This window comes from Ctenopharyngodon idella, chromosome 6 (genome assembly GCF_019924925.1).
Source record: "Ctenopharyngodon idella isolate HZGC_01 chromosome 6, HZGC01, whole genome shotgun sequence".
Classification (NCBI taxonomy): Eukaryota; Metazoa; Chordata; class Actinopteri; order Cypriniformes; family Xenocyprididae; genus Ctenopharyngodon; species Ctenopharyngodon idella.
In genome coordinates, this window is record NC_067225.1 from 6856105 (window position 1) to 6877485 (window position 21381).

At 38.7% G+C, this 21381-nt stretch overlaps 1 protein-coding gene across 2 annotated transcripts in view; it reads left to right on the forward strand.

Annotated features, from left to right (window-relative positions):
* Positions 1-18374, forward strand: part of erbb3a (erb-b2 receptor tyrosine kinase 3a) — a 36876-nt gene extending 18502 nt beyond the window's left edge. Inside the window, exons 12-29 of one of the 2 annotated variants that reach the window (XM_051897558.1) lie at positions 705-722; positions 1863-2080; positions 6786-6918; positions 7313-7406; positions 7498-7655; positions 8637-8690; positions 8773-8914; positions 8993-9112; positions 9287-9385; positions 11025-11210; positions 11316-11471; positions 12075-12150; positions 12239-12385; positions 12998-13095; positions 13200-13376; positions 13737-13805; positions 13969-14239; positions 16540-18374. In XM_051897558.1, the coding sequence (XP_051753518.1) occupies positions 705-722; positions 1863-2080; positions 6786-6918; positions 7313-7406; positions 7498-7655; positions 8637-8690; positions 8773-8914; positions 8993-9112; positions 9287-9385; positions 11025-11210; positions 11316-11471; positions 12075-12150; positions 12239-12385; positions 12998-13095; positions 13200-13376; positions 13737-13805; positions 13969-14239; positions 16540-17381 (3058 nt within the window). In that variant the 3' untranslated portion in view covers positions 17382-18374. The remainder of the gene's footprint in view (positions 1-704; positions 723-1862; positions 2081-6785; positions 6919-7312; positions 7407-7497; positions 7656-8636; positions 8691-8772; positions 8915-8992; positions 9113-9286; positions 9386-11024; positions 11211-11315; positions 11472-12074; positions 12151-12238; positions 12386-12997; positions 13096-13199; positions 13377-13736; positions 13806-13968; positions 14240-16539) is intronic. The other variant, XM_051897559.1, reaches the window with a different exon arrangement.
* Positions 18375-21381: the final 3007 nt, after the last annotated feature.

Sequence of the window (21381 nt, forward strand, 5' to 3'; positions counted from 1 at the left end):
GAGATTGGATTTAGCTAGCCAACAATTAAACAGTTAAAAAAAAAAAAAAAAATAATAAGAAGAATCCCTTACTTACCTTTAAAGTGGGAGGATATTTATTGTAGGGATTGGATAAGAATATATTGGTGGGCTTTTTTGACTTGCACCAGAAACCACCTAGCAACAACCTAGCAGCCATTTAGAATCAGTGATATTTTAGTTATATTTATATTTGTTTACTTTATAGTATTTATTCATATTTTGAATTAGGTTTTATTTTTATATTTTCTGTTTTCATTTTAATTTTGGTTTACGTTTAGTACATTTATGTGCTTTTGTTATTTTTATTAGCTTTTGGTTTTTTTATATTTCTTTTTAGTGGTAGCTTATTTTTATTTTAGTTTGTTTTAGTAATTTTTTTAGTACTTAAAGTTATTTTATTTCAGTTATTTGCCAAGGCAACAAAGTTTTTGAAAAGTTTTTCATTTAATTTTTATATTTTACTTCAACTTTGTTTTAATTAACGTTTTAGTTTAAATTTTAGTTAAACCCCATATCACCCACTCAGAACCACCTTGTTGTGGGTAATCACCTCTCAAAGTTTCTTTAGAAAAGTAAAAAATTAGTTATTATTACAACACCATAATAATTGTTGCCTGACATTTCTAGAAGTAAATGTAATATTCATTGTTCATTTTCATGCTCCTGTCTTGTTCTGCTTCCAGAGGAGTAAGCTCTAAGAGGTAGGATTGTGTGTCAGCTTTTAGATTGTACTACTCCTTTTCTCTCTTTTCTTGAATGTTCTATATATTCATATATAAATTGTTAAAATATCACATTTTGCATTGCTTAAAAGGGCTTTACAATCAGCTCAGTGGTGTGGTATTTCCAAGCTTCAGATTGGTGGTGGGAAGTCCTGCATGGGGAACATGGAACTTTTCTGTCAAAAAAGCTAATTTACAATGTTGATTTCACCTAATCACCAGGAATAAAGCTCTTGAGATGTTGTTTGAACAATACGTGTAGACTTTTCATGAAATTAGATGGGAGCAATGTTATTTTTTGATCATTGAGCCCCAGCTAGCCCATTGCAGCAGTTTTGTATTTGGATTTTAATAGTCTTAAAGTCAACATGAAATGCTGTTCACATCCCATTTTACTTCCTTATCTGACATACACTACCATTCAAAAGTTTGGAGTCAGTATGATTTTTTTTTTTTTTTTTTTGAAAGAAATTAATACTTTTATTCAGCAAAATTGATCAAAAGTGAATACATTCATAATGTTACAAAATATTTCTATTTCAAATAATTGATGTTCTTTTGAACTTTGTATTCATCAAGAACCCTGAAAAAAAATGTGTCAATGTTTCCACAAAAATATTAAGCAGCACAACTGTTGCAGCACAACATTGATAATAATCAGGAATGTTTCTTCATCATATTAGAATGATTTCTGAAGGATCATGTAACACTGAAAATGAGTAATGGCTACTGAAGATTTAGCTAAATTAAACATTTATTTTGTAATAATTGTAATAATATGTCACAATATTACTGTTTTGTTACTACCCCAAACTTTTGAACAGTCGTGTATGTCTGAATGAACATTAAATCTAAAAAAAAAAAAAAAAAAAAAAAAAAATTATGACCGAACTGACATACACAGGATATTCAATGGGACTTGATTTTCTATATTGGGAATCTGTAGACTTTTGCATTTCTTCTTTAGAATCATGTGCACCAATAAATTGTGCACAATGAAACCAGCAACTTGTATTATGCAAGTAAATAGGGTCAGTTCATTTCATGTTGACTATAAGTACCATGTAATTTTATTTGTCTTTTATCTTTTAAATGACATTTCCACTCACTCTGTCTCAGGGGTTACTCGCTTTTGGTGATGAAGATTCCTACGTTGAAGTCCCTAGGTCTTCGTTCTCTCAAGCGAATTGGTGACGGAGGCATCTACATTACAGGAAATAAGCAGCTCTGCTATCACCACACAGTTAACTGGACACGTCTGTTCGGGAGCGGCCCCAGGGCGGTGCGCCGCCAGAAGTCCCTCGACATCAAAGAGAACCACCCACAAGAGCTATGCAGTGAGTACATGTGGCGTATTACCAAAATTACTTTTTCACTACTGACTAGTTATGGGTTGTCGAATGACTAGTTAATAGGGGTGTGACGAGAAATTAGGATAGAATAAGCCACCTCTACGTTTACATTATGCCTTCACTGTCGTTTTACTTTTTATAGAAATAAAAACCATTTATTTCAGTTGGATAATGGTCGCTTCAGTCCCATCCAGCTCATCCAACACGAGCTGCAGCCTGCAGAGTCGTACGTAGTGCAACAGGAATTAGAGTTCACTAATCACGTGACGAGAGTAAGTGATGAGATGACTGACAAGCCCATGGCGGAGGATTTGTTTGCACAACAGAGCTGAGCTTAAGCATCTGACAAATGTCTAATCTTACAGAATGCGCACTCGGCACTGGCGTTCCCTGTTCACAGAGTACGTGCGATCGCGAAAGCGAAAGTAAAACGCGAGTGCGCATTCAAACGCGAATTCAATACCTCGCATTTTGAAAGCGGCTCCCTGGTGCATGCAAATATCTCCCAATATGAAAACTATTTTAGGCTGGGCTGTGTAGTCGTAACCATCTCTTAACCATCATGCTTGAAGAAAAATGTGGTCTCTATTTGCACTTTGAATATTGAGAGAGTACTTTGATTATGGTTGCACTTATTGTTTGCACTTAATAAGACTTAGAGAAAACTGTTATGCATTTTTATGGTAATACTTTACAATAAGGTTTCATTAGTTAACATTAGTTAACTACTGCAGTTACATGAACTAAGAAAGAACAATACTTCTACAGCATTTACTAATACATTATTAATATCAAAAGTTTTATTTGTTAACATTAGTTAATGCACTGTGAACAAACATGAACTAACAATGAATAACTGTATTTTTATTAACTAACATTAACAAAGATTAATAAATACATTAACAAATGTATTGCTCATTGTTAGTTCATGTTAGTTAATACATTAACTAATGTTAACAAATGAACCTTATTGTAAAGTGTTACCTTTTTTTTTTAATACTGTTTTTACTTCTATGATCAATTTGTGGAAAGGAGTTCAGTTAGGAGGTCAAAAGTTGTAGAAGCTCATAATTCATGTACAGTAAGGTCTGAAGAGATTGTGAAATACAGGAGAGAAGCCAGTCAGTTAAGTTCGTGACAAAACCTTTTACAGTGCTTGAGTATTGTTGTCTTTTACTGCATATGATAATTCATACTCAGAAAGTAGAGCTGAAATGACATTCATTACAAGATGATGTTAAAACATTTCAAATTGTTACGTGTGGTGCTGCAGGGATCAGGCAATACACGGAAATCCACAAAGTACGGGTCTTTAATTAATGTAGGAGCAGGAAACACCACAAACACACAGAAGGCTAACAATATAACGGACAAGGAGTGCAGGGAGTGAGTCCAACTTAAAGGGAGTGCTGACGAGGACAACAGGTGCTGGGAATCCGGGGAGATGGCGGGAAGACTGATGAGGGAAGTGCAAACAGGAGTGCGGAACAGGAGGATTCTGGGAAACGGAGTCCGGGCAGGCGTGGATGTGACATTACCTCCCCCTCCCCGGAAGGCGTGACCTCACGCCTCAGATGAAACAGCGGGGAGGGGGGGTGGGCACCCTGGAGACCTACAGGCAGGTGCGGGGGGTGCAGGCGGGTGCGGAGGTCTCCAGGGCGGGTCAGGAGCCTTGGCAGGCCGCGGAGGGTCAGGAGCCTTGGCAGGCCACGGCGGGTCAGGAGCCTTGGCAGGCCACGGCGGGTCAGGAGCCTTGGCAGGCCACGGCGGGTCAGGAGCCTTGGCAGGCCACGAAGGGTCTCTTAGCCCACCCCCATCTTTCCCACCCACAGATACCCTTCCCCCCCCCAAAAAATATTTTGGGAGACTCAGGGGTTCAAAGGGCTCGTGGGTTACTGGAGTGGGTTCAGCGGCGGTTGGGGTGGGCTCGGCGGCGGCTGGAGTCGGAGCGGCTGGCTCGGCGGCGGCGGCGGCTGGAGCGGCTGGCTCGGCGGCGGCGGCGGCTGGAGCGGCTGGCTCGGCGGCGGCGGCGGCTGGAGCGGCTGGCTCGGCGGCGGCGGCGGCTGGAGCGGCTGGCTCGGCGGCGGCGGCGGCTGGAGCGGCTGGCTCGGCGGCGGCGGCGGCTGGAGCGGATTCGGCGGACCCTTGAGCGAGCTCGGTGAGGGCTGGCACATGGAAGGCTGAAACAAGGTCGAGGAGATTGGGAGCTGGCTCAGCCCAAAAGTCTATTAACCAGTCCTCCGTGTCCAGGACTGGCATCTTGGGCTGCACGGTGACAGACAACTCAGGAGTCTGGGGCTGCACGGAGGCAGAAAACTCAGGAGTCTGGGGCTGCACGGAGGCAGAAAACTCAGGAGACTGGGGCTGCACGGAGGCAGAAAACTCAGGAGACTGGGGCTGCACGGAGGCAGAAAACTCAGGAGACTGGGGCTGCACGGAGGCAGAAAACTCAGGAGACTGGGGCTGCACGGAGGCAGAAAACTCAGGAGACTGGGGCTGCACGGAGGCAGAAAACTCAGGAGACTGGGGCTGCACGGAGGCAGAAAACTCAGGAGACTGGGGCTGCACGGAGGCAGAAAACTCAGGAGACTGGGGCTGCACGGAGGCAGAAAACTCAGGAGACTGGGGCTGCACGGAGGCAGAAAACTCAGGAGACTGGGGCTGCACGGAGGCAGAAAACTCAGGAGACTGGGGCTGCACGGAGGCAGAAAACTCAGGAGACTGGGGCTGCACGGAGGCAGAAAACTCAGGAGACTGGGGCTGCACGGAGGCAGAAAACTCAGGAGACTGGGGCTGCACGGAGGCAGAAAACTCAGGAGACTGGGGCTGCACGGAGGCAGAAAACTCAGGAGACTGGGGCTGCACGGAGGCAGAAAACTCAGGAGACTGGGGCTGCACGGAGGCAGAAAACTCAGGAGACTGGGGCTGCACGGAGGCAGAAAACTCAGGAGACTGGGGCTGCACGGAGGCAGAAAACTCAGGAGACTGGGGCTGCACGGAGGCAGAAAACTCAGGAGACTGGGGCTGCACGGAGGCAGAAAACTCAGGAGACTGGGGCTGCACGGAGGCAGAAAACTCAGGAGACTGGGGCTGCACGGAGGCAGAAAACTCAGGAGACTGGGGCTGCACGGAGGCAGAAAACTCAGGAGACTGGGGCTGCACGGAGGCAGAAAACTCAGGAGACTGGGGCTGCTTGGCGGCCTTCTTCCTCTTCCTTCTTGGCCGTTTCGGCCCCGCAGAGGATCTTTCATTGCCCATCCGGGGTTTTGGGTCCGGCAGGACACCAGGGGAATGCTCACTGGAGGGGCAGGCGGAGGAAAATGGAGATTGGCGAACTGGCCAGGCCGCCTGTGTTTCTGGGGTGACTGGACGAGGATTGTATGATCTATCACGAACCTCCTCAATTACAAACTCTGAACAATTTAGAAACAAAACCAGATTGATTGCATCGACTAGGGAAAAATAACAGGCAGGTTCCCTAAAACGAATCATGTCCTCATCCAGCCCCGCCAGAAAACAGGCGTTCAAACATGCATCTGGCCAATTCGCCAAATAAGCAAGCTCGACAAATTCCTCCACATACCTCTCCAGCGAACGACCGTCCTGCCGGAACCCAACGAGGCGATCCGAGGCTGTAACCGGCTTGGGAGGCATGGGAGACGCAGGGATCTCAGAGACGGTGAACAAGCCCATCTTTGTTGCAGATTACCAGTCAGTTTTTAGGTTCCGTTATTCTGTTACAGTGTAGGTGGTGTAGAGATGAGGCGATACACGGAAATCCACAAAGTACAGGTCTTTAATTAACGTAGGAGCAGGAAACAACACAAACACACAGAAGGCTAACAATATAACGGACAAGGAGTGCAGGGAGTGAGTCCAACTTAAAGGGAGTGCTGACGAGGACAACAGGTGCTGGGAATCCGGGGAGATGGCGGGAAGACTGATGAGGGAAGTGCAAACAGGAGTGCGGAACAGGAGGATTCTGGGAAACGGAGTCCGGGCAGGCGTGGATGTGACACAAATACACCTGCAGACTATTTTTTTAGTCATGTATTTCGTCATTGAAGATTTCTTAAAAATACTGTGTAAAAACTTGTCTTGTGTCCTCAATCTCGTGTCTCGTCTCGTGAGCTAACTGTCTTGTCATACTCCTACTAGTTAATCATTGGGAAGTGGTTGTCACCATAAAATCAAAATGGACAATTTAAATTTTTTTATGAAATATTGCAGTATTTATTATAAATGATTTATCATTACTTTTGAAAAATTTTGTTCCCTTGTAATCTTTAATGAAAATATCATCCCCTCCCTCTTGCAACAACATCTCTTCTCTGATTATGTGTTTACTACAAGAGGGCAGGGCAACCTGTCACTCACATGAGATTAACCAATAGCAAACAACGATCCAGTCAATTCCTGACGGACAAAATCAAGTCACGCCCTATGTTTTTTCTTGTTTGAGAAGCTGTTTCATGCTGACTTTAATCTGACAGGGTTCGAGCATGCAATAAGTTGCTTATTATATGTGGAAAAAATAAAAAATCCTAAAAATATTAAATACATGATATTGAATTGAATATATATTAATGAATAATAAATAAATGTACCACTAATCAACTCATTACTTACTATTTAAAATATATAAAAAGGGAAAATCTCACGTTCAGTATTGCTGTGTGTTTGTTTGTAGTTGAAGAAGGGCATGTGTGTGATCCCTTGTGTTCATCTGAGGGCTGCTGGGGTCCGGGACCCGATCAGTGTCTGTCCTGCAAGAACTACAGCAGAGGAGGAACATGTGTGCCACACTGCAACTTCCTGTCTGGGTCAGTATAGGACAATGGCTGTCTCTCATTCTGCACCATACTTCCCTTAGTATATTGCGGACAAAAATTATTTGTATTGTTTAGCATACATCTTTATTGTAACTGTAAGTGTATGACATTTGGGCTCATAACCATTTCTGATGACTATATTGAATACTTTGAGAAATTGACGCTCACAGGAATGTCTCTGGAATAAATATTTCAGTGCACTGGAATGATTTTAACATTTAATAGTGCTTAGAAATGGCCGACTCCCTTGGCAGTGAACTAGGGACTGGATTGAGACACACCCAAAGTGTCCTTTTGATGTGTGTTGTAGATAAGAAAACAATATATGATTTTGTACTGTGAAAAAAGAGATGTTCTGAAGAGATGACCTCTGACCTCTCCACAGTGAAAAACGAGAGTTTGCAGGACCTAAAGGAGAATGTATGCCTTGTCACCAGGAGTGTGCGGTGCAGGACAACAAACTCACCTGCAAAGGACCGGTAATCTATTGTTCTCTGATAGAATGTCACTCGCTGTTTGCACAGATTGTTTGATTTATTAAATCATCTCTCCATCTCATTTGTCCCGCAGGGTGCTGATGAGTGTGAAGCATGTGTGCATTTGCAGGATGGGCCTTACTGCGTGTCCTCGTGTCCAGAGGGGGTTCAGGGGGAAAACGGGCTCATCATTTATAAGTTTGCCAGTGGCCAATACAAATGCCAACCGTGCCATGCCAACTGCACCCTGGGGTGAGGAGGCTCAGAATGTCAAATAAAGTGCAATAAAATACATCAAAAAATATGCATAATTGTTATGCACATTTTATAGCTTTTATCCAAAACATTCAGTTTGCCTGGGGATGAAAAAGACATAGACTTACAGAAAATGAAGAAATTGACCATATCTAGAAACTAGAATATCATAGAGACTTGGGAGGGTTGGAATTTTTTGACTTATGCCCTAGCAACCACCTAGTTACACCCTAGCAATGACCTTAGCAAACGCAACCACTCAGAATGCACTTATGAATCCAATCAGAATGCAATTTTTTTTTTAAAATATAAAAATCTTGTTTTTGAACTCTGAGACATTCATTTTGAATTAGTATAAGATGTAGTGGCCAGTTCATTCATCACAAGCATAAATGTACACCACTGTTCAAAAGTTTGGGGTTGGTAAGATTATTAATATTTTTGAAAGAATTCTCTTATGCTCACCAAAAATACAGTTTAACAGTAATATTGTGAAATGTTTTTACACTGTAAAATAACTGTTTTCTATATGAATATAATTGAAAATATAATTTATTCCTGTGATGCAAAGCTGAATTTCAGTATCATTACTCCAGTCTTCAGTCACGTGATCCTTCAGAAGTCATTCTAATATTCTGATTTGCTGCTTAAGAAACATTACTTATTATCTTATTATTATTATTATTATTATTATTATTAACAGTTGCAGTGCTGCCTAATATTTTTGCTGAAACGTCATACTTTCGTTTTCAGGATTTTTTGTTCAAAAGAACCGCATTTATTTGAAATATAAATCTTTTGTAACACTATAAATGTCTTTACTTTCACTTTTGATCAAATGTTTGTCCTTGCTTAATAAAGGTATGAATTTCTTTCACAGAAAATATCTTACTCACCCCAAACTTTTGAATGGTTGTGTATGTCATTGTAATTATAATATTTTTGCTATCAATTAATTCTGTATATTTCCCGTCTCAGATGTTTGGGTCCAGGTCAGAACGATTGTGTGGATTCGTCCAGGTCGGCTGCTGGGTAAGTGTCTCCCCCTGCTGGTGTGATGTATCACCTGCAGTTTCCAGTCAGCGTGTAATTGTGTAAACATGTTGTTTTGCAGCTTGCCGGTGACAGCAATAGTGCTGAGCGTTATATTCGGGGTGATGGTCGCATTCTCAGTGTTTGTGCTGAGCGTTCTTTATCGCAGAAGTGTTGCCATCCGCCAAAAACGTGCCATGAGGAGATATCTTCAGAGTGGAGAGGTGTGTAGTCAAAATGAATTCAACAAATTGAATTGTTGAAGCGTTGTGGAGTTTTATAACGTTCAAAAATGCATTTAGAGTTTTGAACCACTGGATCCCGGAGAGAAAGGTGTGAAAGTACATGCTCGGATTTTGAGAGGGCCTGAACTACGAAAGATCAAACCTCTTGGCTCTGGAGTGTTTGGCACTGTGCACAAGGTACTTACACGTCATTACATGAGCTCATACTGAAACCTGACAATAGCTTGGATAAGTTACTGAACTATTTGCCCAAGGTGTTCTCTTAATACATTGTTTTCTTTCTTATTTTGGCTCTCTTACTGTTTCTTCATGCATATTTCTCTTTTTTTTCCCTCATTTGTTTCTTCACAGGGAGTTTGGATACCCGAGGGAGACACAGTAAAGATTCCAGTGGCTATCAAGACTATCCAAGACCGTACAGGACGACAGACCTTTCACGAACTTACAGATGTAAGACACACACACACACACACACACACACAAGGTTTGTTTTGCTATCTTAATGAGGACATTCCATAGGCGTAATAGTTTTTATATTGTACAAACTGTAAATTCTATCCCCCTACACTACCCCTAAACCTACCAATCACAGAAAACATTCTGCATTTTTACATTTTTAATAAAACATTGTTTAGTATGTTTTTAAAGCTATTTTAAATATGAGGACTCAAGAAATGTCCTCATATTTAATGTTTATGTCGTAATACCAGTGTAATACCCATGTCATTATACAAATTTGTGTCCTCATAAATCATTAAAAAAACAAGCACATACACACACACACACACACACACACACACACACAGCCTGTATGCTACTGTTTAAAAGTTTGGGGCCAGTAAGTTTATAGTAGTATATTGGCTGTTTATTAGTACTTATTAAGCACATATTAATGCCTTATTCTACATTCTTAATCCAACCCAATACCTAAACTTAACAACTACCTCACTAACTATTAATAAGCAGTAAATTAGGAGTTTATTGAGGGAAAAGTCACAGTTAATAGTCAATATGTGTTCCCCATACTAAACTGTTACCGACATTAGTACTTGTATTCAGCAAAGATGCATTACTTTAAACTACAGTTATGATATTACAAAAGCTTTCTATTTCTAATAAATGCTATTCATCAAAGAATACTGAAAAATATTAGGTTTTCAACATTGATAACAATATGAAATGTTTCTTTTGCAGCAAATCAGCATATTAGAATGATTTCTCAAGGATCATGTGATTTTGAAGACTGGAATAATGATCACAATTTCGCCATCACAATTACAGTAAATTACATTTTAAAAAATCAAATAGATAACAATTTAACAATTTAAATTGTAATAATATGTGAAATATTAAAATGTAAATTTATTTTAAAATATAATTTTCTATAAAATTTACTGTATTTTTGATTAAATAAATGTAGCCTTGTTGAGCATTATGAGACTTACTACAAAAACATTTTAAAATCATACCAACCCCAAACTATTGAATGGTACAGTAGTTTAGGGTAGCCCTGTGCTTACTAAATGAACGCAATTTATGTTCATTTAATTTCATTTTTAATTGGTCATAGTGACATTTAGAAGTTTTAAAGGGTTAGTTCACCCAAAAATGAAAATTCTGTCATTAATTACTCACCCTCATGTCGTTCCAAACCCATAAGACCTTCAGAACACAAATTAAGATATTTTTGATGAGTCCTGTCTATCCCCCATAGACAGCAATTTAACCGCCACTTTCAAGTTCCAGAAAGGTACTAAAGACATTATTAAAATAGTCCATGTGACTGCAGTGGTTCAACCTTAATATTATGAAGCGACGAGAATAATTTTGTGTGCAAAAACAAAACAAAAATAACAACTTTATTCAACAATTTCTTCTCTTCCCTGTCATTCTCCAGTGTTGTTTACGTTCAGCGCTTCAAGGTTCTACGTGAGAACGCTGACTCATTATTAAAAACCGACTATTAATACATATTACTCTGTCAGAATGTTAACCATTCATTAAAACCTTTTACAAGACAACAAAATAAAAGCATACAAAACAGCAGACACACAAAATGACATTCTGAATGATTTCTTTTGTCTTGCAGCATATGTTGGCTATGGGGAGTTTGGACCACCCGTATATAGTGCGGCTCTTAGGCATCTGTCCGGGGCCCAGTCTACAGCTAGTCACTCAGCTCAGTCCACAGGGGTCGTTGCTGGAGCACATCCGGCAGCGCAGAGAGGGACTCAACCCTCAGAGACTGCTCAACTGGTGTGTGCAGATTGCCAAGGTGAGAGGAACAGAAAGTCTAGCTATGTGTTTTGAGGCATTCAGGTATTCAGATCATTTCAAGCCCACTTAAACAAACTAAAGTCTTTCCTCATTTGTTTCCTAGGGTATGTACTATCTAGAGGAGCAGAGAATGGTCCACAGGAACCTGGCTGCTCGCAACATTCTGCTCAAGAGTGACTTTATAGTTCAAATAGCTGATTATGGCATCGCTGACCTCCTTTACCCTGATGACAAGAAATACTTCTTCAATGAAATTAAGGTAAAGCAGACTTCCAAGTTACACTGCCGGTCAAAAGTTTGCAATAATAAAGATTTTTTTGGTAACACTTTACAATAAGGTTTAATTTGTTAACATTAGTTAATCTGTTAACTAACATGAACTAACTATGAGCAATACGTTTGTTACGGTATTAATCTTTGTTAACGTTAGTTAATAAAAATCCAGCTGTTCATTGTTTGTTCATGTTAGTTCACAGTGCATTAACTAATGTTAACAAATATAACTTTTGATTTTAATAATGTATTAGTAAATGTTGAAATTAACATTAACAAAGATTAATAAATGCTGTAGAAGTGCATTCCATTATTAGTTCATTTTAACTAATGTTAACTAATAATACCTCATTGTGAAGTGTTAACGATTTTTTTATGTTTTTGAAAGAAGTATTATGCTCACTAAGGCTGCATTTATTTGATACAGTATGCATAAAATTACTATTTTTACTGTATTTTTGATCAAATAAATGCAGCCTTGGTGAGCATTAAAAAAAAACATTAAAAAATCACAATTATTCCAAAGTTCCTGTGCCAGCAATCACTACACTGTGCCTCTGACTTTTTTCCTAATGTTTGTAACTCCTAGACGCCAATTAAGTGGATGGCCCTTGAAAGCATCTTGTTCCGCAGATATACACACCAGAGTGATGTATGGAGCTATGGTGAGTCCATGTGTTGCAAGATAAAATGGCACTGTAAAATACTGCACTTTGGAGCTGGAGATTTAATAAAACAGCTCTCTATCTCTAGGTGTGACAGTCTGGGAAATGATGTCATATGGGGCAGAGCCTTACTCTGCCATGCGACCACAAGAAGTACCTGATCTGTTAGAGAAAGGGGAACGCCTTTCTCAACCTCAGATCTGCACCATCGATGTCTACATGGTCATGGTCAAATGTGAGTCTAATAGCCCATAATGCAAAGTGGAACTGATCTTATGCTTCTGGATTTGATCACATATATCATCTAGACACAGGGCATGTTAGCACGAAAGCTTCTGGAAAGATTGTAAATACAAATTAGTGATGCACAATATATCGGTGCCATATCAGATACTCTTATATCTGTATTGGTCAATTTTGGACATTTAATTGTGCATGCTTATTTCCTCTATTTTTACATTTGATAATGCACACTTAAAGTGAATTTTTAAAATGTAATCCTTAGCAAATATTATAGTTAATATCCATTTTCATACTGTACATTATAATATTGTGATTATTAAATTCACTTGTATATTTATAATTTATAATATATATATATATATATATATATATATATAAATGTAATTTATTCCTGTAATCAAAGCTGAATTTTCAGCATCATTACACCAGTCTTCAGTGTCACATGATCCTTCTGAAATCATTCTAATATGTTGATTTGCTGCTCAAGAAATGTTTGAACTGCCATTTTTTTTGGTTTTGGCCATAACTTGAAAATAATTATCGGTCTGTAATTCTATATCGCTCAGAATATTTATATATCTGTGCATTCCTAATGTTTAAACAGGTTGGATGATTGATGAAAATGTTCGGCCAACTTTCAAGGAGCTAGCCAATGAGTTCACCCGAATGGCCAGAGACCCTTCTCGGTATCTTGTCATCAAAGTAAGGCAAACAAACAGAGTACTTCATTGTTTACTGGTTACAACTTACATGTCAGAACATGGAACTGTTTGGCTGACTGTTGTTGATCAATCTTCCACCACTAGGAGGAGTACAGGCCTGAATCGGCCATAGATGAGTCATATCAGAGAGGAACTGAGATGGACATTCTAGGGGTGGCTCTGGAGGACCAGGAAGATGAAGTCTCGGAAGATGTAATAGACATGCATCGCTATGTAACGCCATCTAGAAGCTTCTCTAGACTGCGTATAGATTCTCATCGGGTACGTTATATAATATTGTAATATTATACATTGTAATATTGCATTATAATATTGACCATGATCAAAACATAATGGTTTGAAAATAGACTAATACACTACTGTTCAAAAATTTGGGGTAAGATTTTTGAATGTTTTTGAAAGAAGATTCTTATGTTCAGTAAGGCATTTATTTGATCAAAAAATACAGTGAAAACAGGAATATTGTGAAATATTATTACTATTTAAATTGAATGTTTTCTATTTTTAATATATTTTAAAATGTAATTTATTCCTGTGACGCAAAGCTGAATTGTGGAGGCTGTTTGAATAACAAATTAAGCAGCATAACTTTATGACACTTTCTTTTTATTGTTACACCAGTCAAGTCTGACTCCATCCAGTATCGCTGGATATCTACCAATGACCCCTGGTCTGGAGAGCTCTGTGCAGGTCAGTGTTTCACAATTATGTCTAAAGCTCATTTCAATGCAATAGTTTTAGGTTGAGACCATCCATATAGTGGACTTATTATTATTGGAGGAAAAAATGGAAACAGCATGTCTTAACACCACTTATAATAGCCCAATATATTGTCCACCTCATTTTGCTGTAGACGACGGGATGGGCATCTCGTTCCCGTCTGGACTCTGCGTGCACTGTTTCTGTGAGCTCGGAGGGACAGGGAACTGCAGTGGAGCTGGAAATAAATGAGGACTTCCCATTGGTTGGCAGCACGAGGAGGGTCACGCATCGCGAGGACAGTGCTTACATGTCACAGCGGGACAGCCTATCAGGGCCTCCAGAAACAACCTCCACAGGGACTCAAGGAGAAGAGGACCAAAATGAATATGTGTTGCCTGGATTTGGTGAAAGTCCAGAGAAAGGTGAGGATAAGCAAATTAGAGCGGCATGTGTGTGTGTAACATTTATGAAACAATTTCTGCAAAATTTTGATGCTTTGAACTTTGGATGGTTCTGTGAAGCAATAATGAAATATCTGCAGAAGCCCATTTGTGCCTTCAGAGTAAAAAAAATTAATACTAGATAATATAAGAAATACATTTATGTTGTGAGATATAAAATAACACTATGAGATCTAAATGTACAATTATGACATATGATGCTGCAAAAATCCCTAATCAGGATTGCATTGTATTTATTTATTTTTTTCATTTTTGACAAGTATACTCAAACCATTGTACTGTCGTTTAACAATATACTGATTGTTTAGCTTACACCTTTCTGAAAAAAAAAACTTTCAGTAGACAAAAACTCAGTTTTAAAAGTTTTGAGTTGTGGAAATTACGTGATCTAGTACCTTAATACAGTACACACCATTGTAAAGACTGTGAATCTATTCCTTACTGCCTTGTTTTCCAAAAAATGCGTTAAATTCAACATCGTGTCTAACCTGAGTGATGTTAAATTTGGAATACAGTGCAACGGTCAGGTTCTGGAAGTAAAAACTCATAATTTTGTCCATAGGAAACTGATAACGATCACTTTTAAACCTTTTGTGAGCTCTGATGTTGTTAATCGATGGTATTTGCTTCTGTTGAAGCCATCAGTCTGCATTATTTCAACTTAAAATTAATCATGTTTAACAGCTGAATTTGTGGTGAAAACTTCATTACTCATGATGCTGTACAGAAAATTCCACCAATCAGAGAATTGCGACAAGCAAATCATTCCAAAAGAGCTCTTTAGCTCCACCCACTCCCATGAAGCACTGCAAATGACGTAATTGAGTTGGTCTCGCTATGTTTTCAAATAACTTTATATATATATATATATATATATATATATAGTTTTGCAATAACATATATTGTTTCTGTATAATCAACAACTTTAAATGAATAGTTTATTTCTCCATAGTTTTTAATTCAATTATGTTGTTCGCAAAGCTTCATGGGATTGTAATTTTCTCTCATTCAAGCCGTTAAGTACACAGTCTTGTACTTTTGTCTTTTTGTCTGATTTTCAAATACTTTTTTGCTTCAAATAAAACATTTTAATGTTGTAATTCACGTAATAGCTGGTTGGCTTGGTTCATGGCACTTTTTAACATTCCTATGGGAAAAATAAATGGAAAAAAAATACTTATGGAACCAACACTGCTGAAAAAGCTAAGAAATAAGTCACAATCGCAATTTTTTTAGCATTGGTGGACATTAGCTTCTGTATTTATTAGGCATGTAAATCGGACAGTTCATCACGATTCGATACAATATCGATTGTCATAGCCAGCGATGCAATATTTTCCAATGCCTCAAAAAGTTCTGCGATACGATTACGATACAATTCGATTCAGGGGTATATCGATCAATATTTCGATATTATGATATTATGTGCCTATTTTACACAACCTGTTAAGTTTTTATTAACTCACAACTGCAACCAAAATATATAACAAACATTTATTTTAAAATTTCACATCCACAAATAAAAAATTCACACAGTAATCTAATGACAGCTTATGACATGACAACAGTCAAGAAAGTATTTTAGTTCTGTGCTAAAATGTGTCAAAAAACTGATAAACAAGGAATATATATGTATATATATATATATATATAAACACACACACACAATTAAAAAACATTTCATGTAAATGTATAGCGCAGCCTTTTAATACTGTTCGTCGCTTTTTAAACAACATATTATAGGTAGGCTAACAAGACAGGCTATTAATATTCTTTCATTGTGCAAAAGTATTATAAGGCTTCACAGCGGCACAAAGCACTTATGCACATCCCGTGTGCAGAATGATGCACTTGAAGCAAAACAGCGCACAGCGCTCCTATGCAGCAGTTTATTGAGCATTTTCTTTTAACAATTTTAAATTTCAGTTTCTGTGTGTGTGAAGAACGATTCATAGCACTCTATTCTCCAGTGTTGTGATCTAACAGACACTGTTTGAGATGTGTGTTCTGAAAGGTAGTTTAAATGAGAATGCATGCATTGGCGATAATGCATAGACTGACATTGTGTAAAATTTTAGAGAGTGTTCAAACAAAGGTGCCTCAATAAATAGCCCACAGGTATCGATTTTTTACATGTTGCATCGATGCATCATATCGTTAGACATTAGATTGATGTATCGATCTATATTGATTTATTGTTACACCCCTAGTATTTATGAGTACTCATGTTAACATATCTCTTGTTTTATGATTTTCTTTAGAAACTCTTCTATTCTCATCACGTGCAACACGTTCTCAAAGGAGACTGTCAAGAGGTCATTCCGGTGACTTTTTAGAAGCCCACACCAGGGCAGGTGAAGAATACGAGTATATGAACAACCAGACCCTCTCACTCTGCCATATACCAGGGCAGCTTAAAGACTCCAATCAGCGACCGCCGCGAAACCGCAGTGCCTCCTTCAACCCTGCCGGGTTGTACAGCAATCACAAACCTCAAGGATCCGGCAGACCCAGTAAGAGATCATCGATCGAAGGCTCAGAAAGTAGCGGGGGTCTCTCCCAGTCCTCGACTGAACAAAGAAGTCACAGCGACGGCGATTTCCTGTCCAGTGAAGCAGAGTACACGGACGCTGATCTGGATCTTCAGGAGGTTCAGTACGAGTACATGGACATCCGTGGTGGAGGAGGAGGACCACCAAGCAACATGGTACTCAAACTTCACCTCCAAAGACCAGATTCCCACCCTCTTCTCAGAAGATCGCCACAAGACGATGAAGATGAATATGTGGAGGATGACTATCAGTACACTAACCGCCAGCCTCGGCTGAGGAATTCGCTCAGGGTGCAGGGGTTAATGGAAGGGGAAGGAGAAGTGTATGAATACGAGGATATGGACTCATTGGCTGCAGGTGGAGCCTCGGCAGCTGAATACCAGAACATGGAGGGAGAAGACGAGGAGAACGTTGGGCTGAGGGACAGAGAGTGTTCAGGGGGGCCCGGAGCGTATGTAAAAGTGCATGCAGGGATGGAACATAAAGCTTTTGATAATCCTGACTACTGGCACAGCAGGTCGTTTCATAAAGCTAGCGCTGTCCGCACATAGAAACGGAGAATGGATTGAAGGATCTTGATGCAAATGAACAAATGCAGGTTGAACTGTCTTCAGTGACCAATGTTCAGGACATTATTCAATATTGCACTTCTTACTGGCATAAATCCATGATAAAATTGATACAACCATGACAAAATAAATGTATTTTAATGTAAAATGTATTCTTGATGTGGCATTAAGTGGTTGAAATATCTTTAAGCCAGAGCAGCTTTGTTTCTTTTCTTAAAAATAAAAGTTCTTTATTGTCATTGATGGTTCCATTAAGAATCTTTCCATTCCACAAAAGGTTCTCGATAGTGGAAACTATTAACATTCTTTGGACTAAAAGGTTCTTTCAGACTAAGAAAAAAATTGTGAAACCTTTATTTTTAAGAGCATATGGTGGAGGTCCCAGAATGACCAGATTTATGAGCTTCACATTGAAAGCCCTGATTTTTACATCTGGATTGTGTATGTACAGTAAGTGTGGTTACTTAAAATGTTCTGTTAATGCCAAGTTTGTGTAACTCATCAAGAGAAGCCATAAGTTTGCTGTTTGTGCATTTGAGAATGAGTGTTCTTAAATATCTGTTATATTGTGTATTCATGAAGTGCCCAATTCAGTCAACAGCTGTTACTGCCATTCCACTGTGCATCCTGCACACGAATTATCTTCCAATGTCAAATCTGGGGTATTTGCATTTGGAATTTAAAAAATGATGATGTGATAATGTCAGTTAAATAGCATATTGATTGAATTTGGGTAAAGTTGTTTTTTTGAATGGCGTTGTGTATGCCTTATGAGCAAATCATAATGAAGTACTTGTATTATGTTTCAAATGAAATGGCCAGTAAACAAGCTTTTGCAACAAAACTATAGTTTTATACATATTAAACTAAAGTATTTTCTCAGCTTTGTAACAGTTTGAAATGATTTTTATTCACTGTTTGAAACCTGTTATATTACACTTTTAATAAAATGTTTCTATATAAACCTGAACAAAACTTTTGAATCCTTTACTCTCATGCTCCCACATTTTTTTTTGTTAAAACGGTAGTTTCTCAACACATATTTTAATATTAGTTTATAGGTGGCTGTATGGCTTGGTTTCACAGACAGGGCTTAGATTAAGCCAGGATTAGGCCTTGGTTAAAATTAGGACATTTAAGTAGCTTTTATAAACATACCTAAGAAAAAAAACTACTGGTATGCATCTTGAGACAAAACAATGGCACGGACATATTTTAAGATACAGTGGGTACGGAAAGTATTCTGACCCCCTTAAATGTTTCACTCTTTGTTATATTGCAGCCATTTGCTAAAATCATTTAAGTTCATTTTTTTTCCTCATTAATGTACACACAGCACCCAATATTGACAGAAAAACACAGAATTGACATTTTTGCAGATTTATTAAAAAAGAAAAACTGAAATATCACATGGTCCTAAGTATTCAGACCCTTTGCTCAGTATTTAGTAGAAGCACCCTTTTGATCTAATACAGCCATGAGTCTTTTTGGGAAAGATGCAACAAGTTTTTCACACCTGGATTTGGGGATCCTCTGCCATTCCTCCTTGCAGATCCTCTCCAGTTCTGTCAGGTTGGATGGTAAATGTTGGTGGACAGCCATTTTTAGGTCTCTCCAGAGATGCTCAATTGGGTTTAAGTCAGGGCTCTGGCTGGGCCATTCAAGAACAGTCACGCAGTTGTTGTGAAGCCACTCCTTCGTTATTTAAGCTGTGTGCTTAGGGTCATTGTCTTGTTGGAAGGTAAACCTTCGGCCCAGTCTGAGGTCCTGAGCACTCTGGAGAAGGTTTTTGTCCAGGATATCCCTGTACTTGGCCGCATTCATCTTTCCCTCGATTGCAACCAGTCGTCCTGTCCCTGCAGCTGAAAAACACCCCCACAGCATGATGCTGCCACCACCATGCTTCACTGTTGGGACTGTATTGGACAGGTGATGAGCAGTGCCTGGTTTTCTCCACACATACCGCTTAGAATTAAGGCCAAAAAGTTCTATCTTGGTCTCATCAGACCAGAGAATCTTATTTCTCACCATCTTTAGCAAACTCCATGCGGGCTTTCATGTGTCTTGCACTGAGGAGAGGCTTCCGTCGGGCCACTCTGCCATAAAGCCCCGACTGGTGGAGGGCTGCAGTGATGGTTGACTTTCTACAACTTTCTCCCATCTCCCGACTGCATCTCTGGAGCTCAGCCACAGTGATCTTTGGGTTCTTCTTTACCTCTCTCACCAAGGCTCTTCTCCCCCGATAGCTCAGTTTGGCCGGATGGCCAGCTCTAGGAAGGGTTCTGGTCGTCCCAAACGTCTTCCATTTAAGGATTATGGAGGCCGCTGTGCTCTTAGGAACCTTAAGTGCAGCAGAAATTTTTTTGTAACCTTGGCCAGATCTGTGCCTTGCCACAATTGTGTCTCTGAGCTCTTCAGGCAGTTCCTTTGACCTCATGATTCTCATTTGCTCTGACATGCACTGTGAGCTGTAAGGTCTTATATAGACGGGTGTGTGGCTTTCCTAATCAAGTCCAATCAGTATAATCAAACACAGCTGGACTCAAATGAAGGTGTAGAACCATCTCAAGGATGATCAGAAGAAATGGACAGCACCTGAGTTAAATATATGAGTGTCACAGCAAAGGGTCTGAATGACAAAAATGTCAACAATTCTGTGTTTTTCTATCAATATGGGGTGCTGTGTGTACATTAATGAGGAAAAAAAATGAACTTAAATGATTTTAGCAAATGGCTGCAATATAACAAAGAGTGAAAACTTTAAGGGGGTCTGAATACTTTCCGTACCCACTGTATGTCAAAACAAATGGCTTTCAGTTAAACATGTATTGCAGTTTGGGACTAGCCTTAAGCCTTGTCTGTGAAACCAGACATATAAGTAAGAACTATAAAGACAATTCCAATGAACAGCCAGACAGATTTATCCTCTGTGTGTGTTTGTGTCTCAAATGGTTGTAGGTGGAGAACCTCTTAGTGGGTAATTCATCTGAACTTTAGGTTTCTCATGAACTGGTCTAATTTTCAGACATGCCACTTACTATATCTGTGACCCTGGACCGCAAAACCAGTCATAAGTCATATTTGTAGCAATAGCCAAAAATACATTGTATGGGTCAAAATAATTTATAATTTATCAAAATAATAATTTCCTACCGTAAATATATCAAAAAATTATTTTTGTGAGTGAATATGCATGGCTAAGGACTTCATTTGGACAACTTTAAAGGCAATTTTCTCAATATTTTTTTATTTTTTTGCACCCTGAGATTCCAGATTTTCAAATAGTTGTATCTCGGCCAGATATTGTCCTATCCCAACAAACCATACATCAAAGTTTGATTTATTCAGCTTTCAGATGATTTATAAATCTCATTTTCAAAAAATTGACCCTTATGACTGGTTTTGTGGTCCATATTATACTGTCCATATTATACACATATTATGATGTCATTTACAACAGAAAAAAAATGCATATTCTTGCAGATACAAGCCAGTTTTATGATTTATTCTTGTATATATCATAGATTTATCAACTGAAAAGAAAATTATTCTTGTGTTGACAATTTAATTATCAACTTATTGTTAATAATATTTTGATTATAAGTATTTTTTATTTACACAAATGTAGATTTGTTAGCTTTTTGTGCCATTTAAAAATGATTTAAACATTTTATTTCAATCCTTGAAGCAACTGAAAAAGCAGAGTGCCTTAAAACTCTCGAAATTACTTACAGTAGGCCATATGTTGATTAACCCCCAAAAGTTAAATTTAATTTAAGTTATAATTTGCTTTTATATATTTTGCCATTTATTATTTGTAAGTTATCTTTTTCTTTAAATGTATGCTGAGGTGTAGTAAAGGTTTAAAAACGTACAGTGAAACCTTATTGTGCACAGATAGATAGATAGATAGAGCGTTAGCTGAATGATTAACAACTATCAGCAAAAAAAAAAAAGTTTGTTTTTTTCCCCCCTTTTTTTA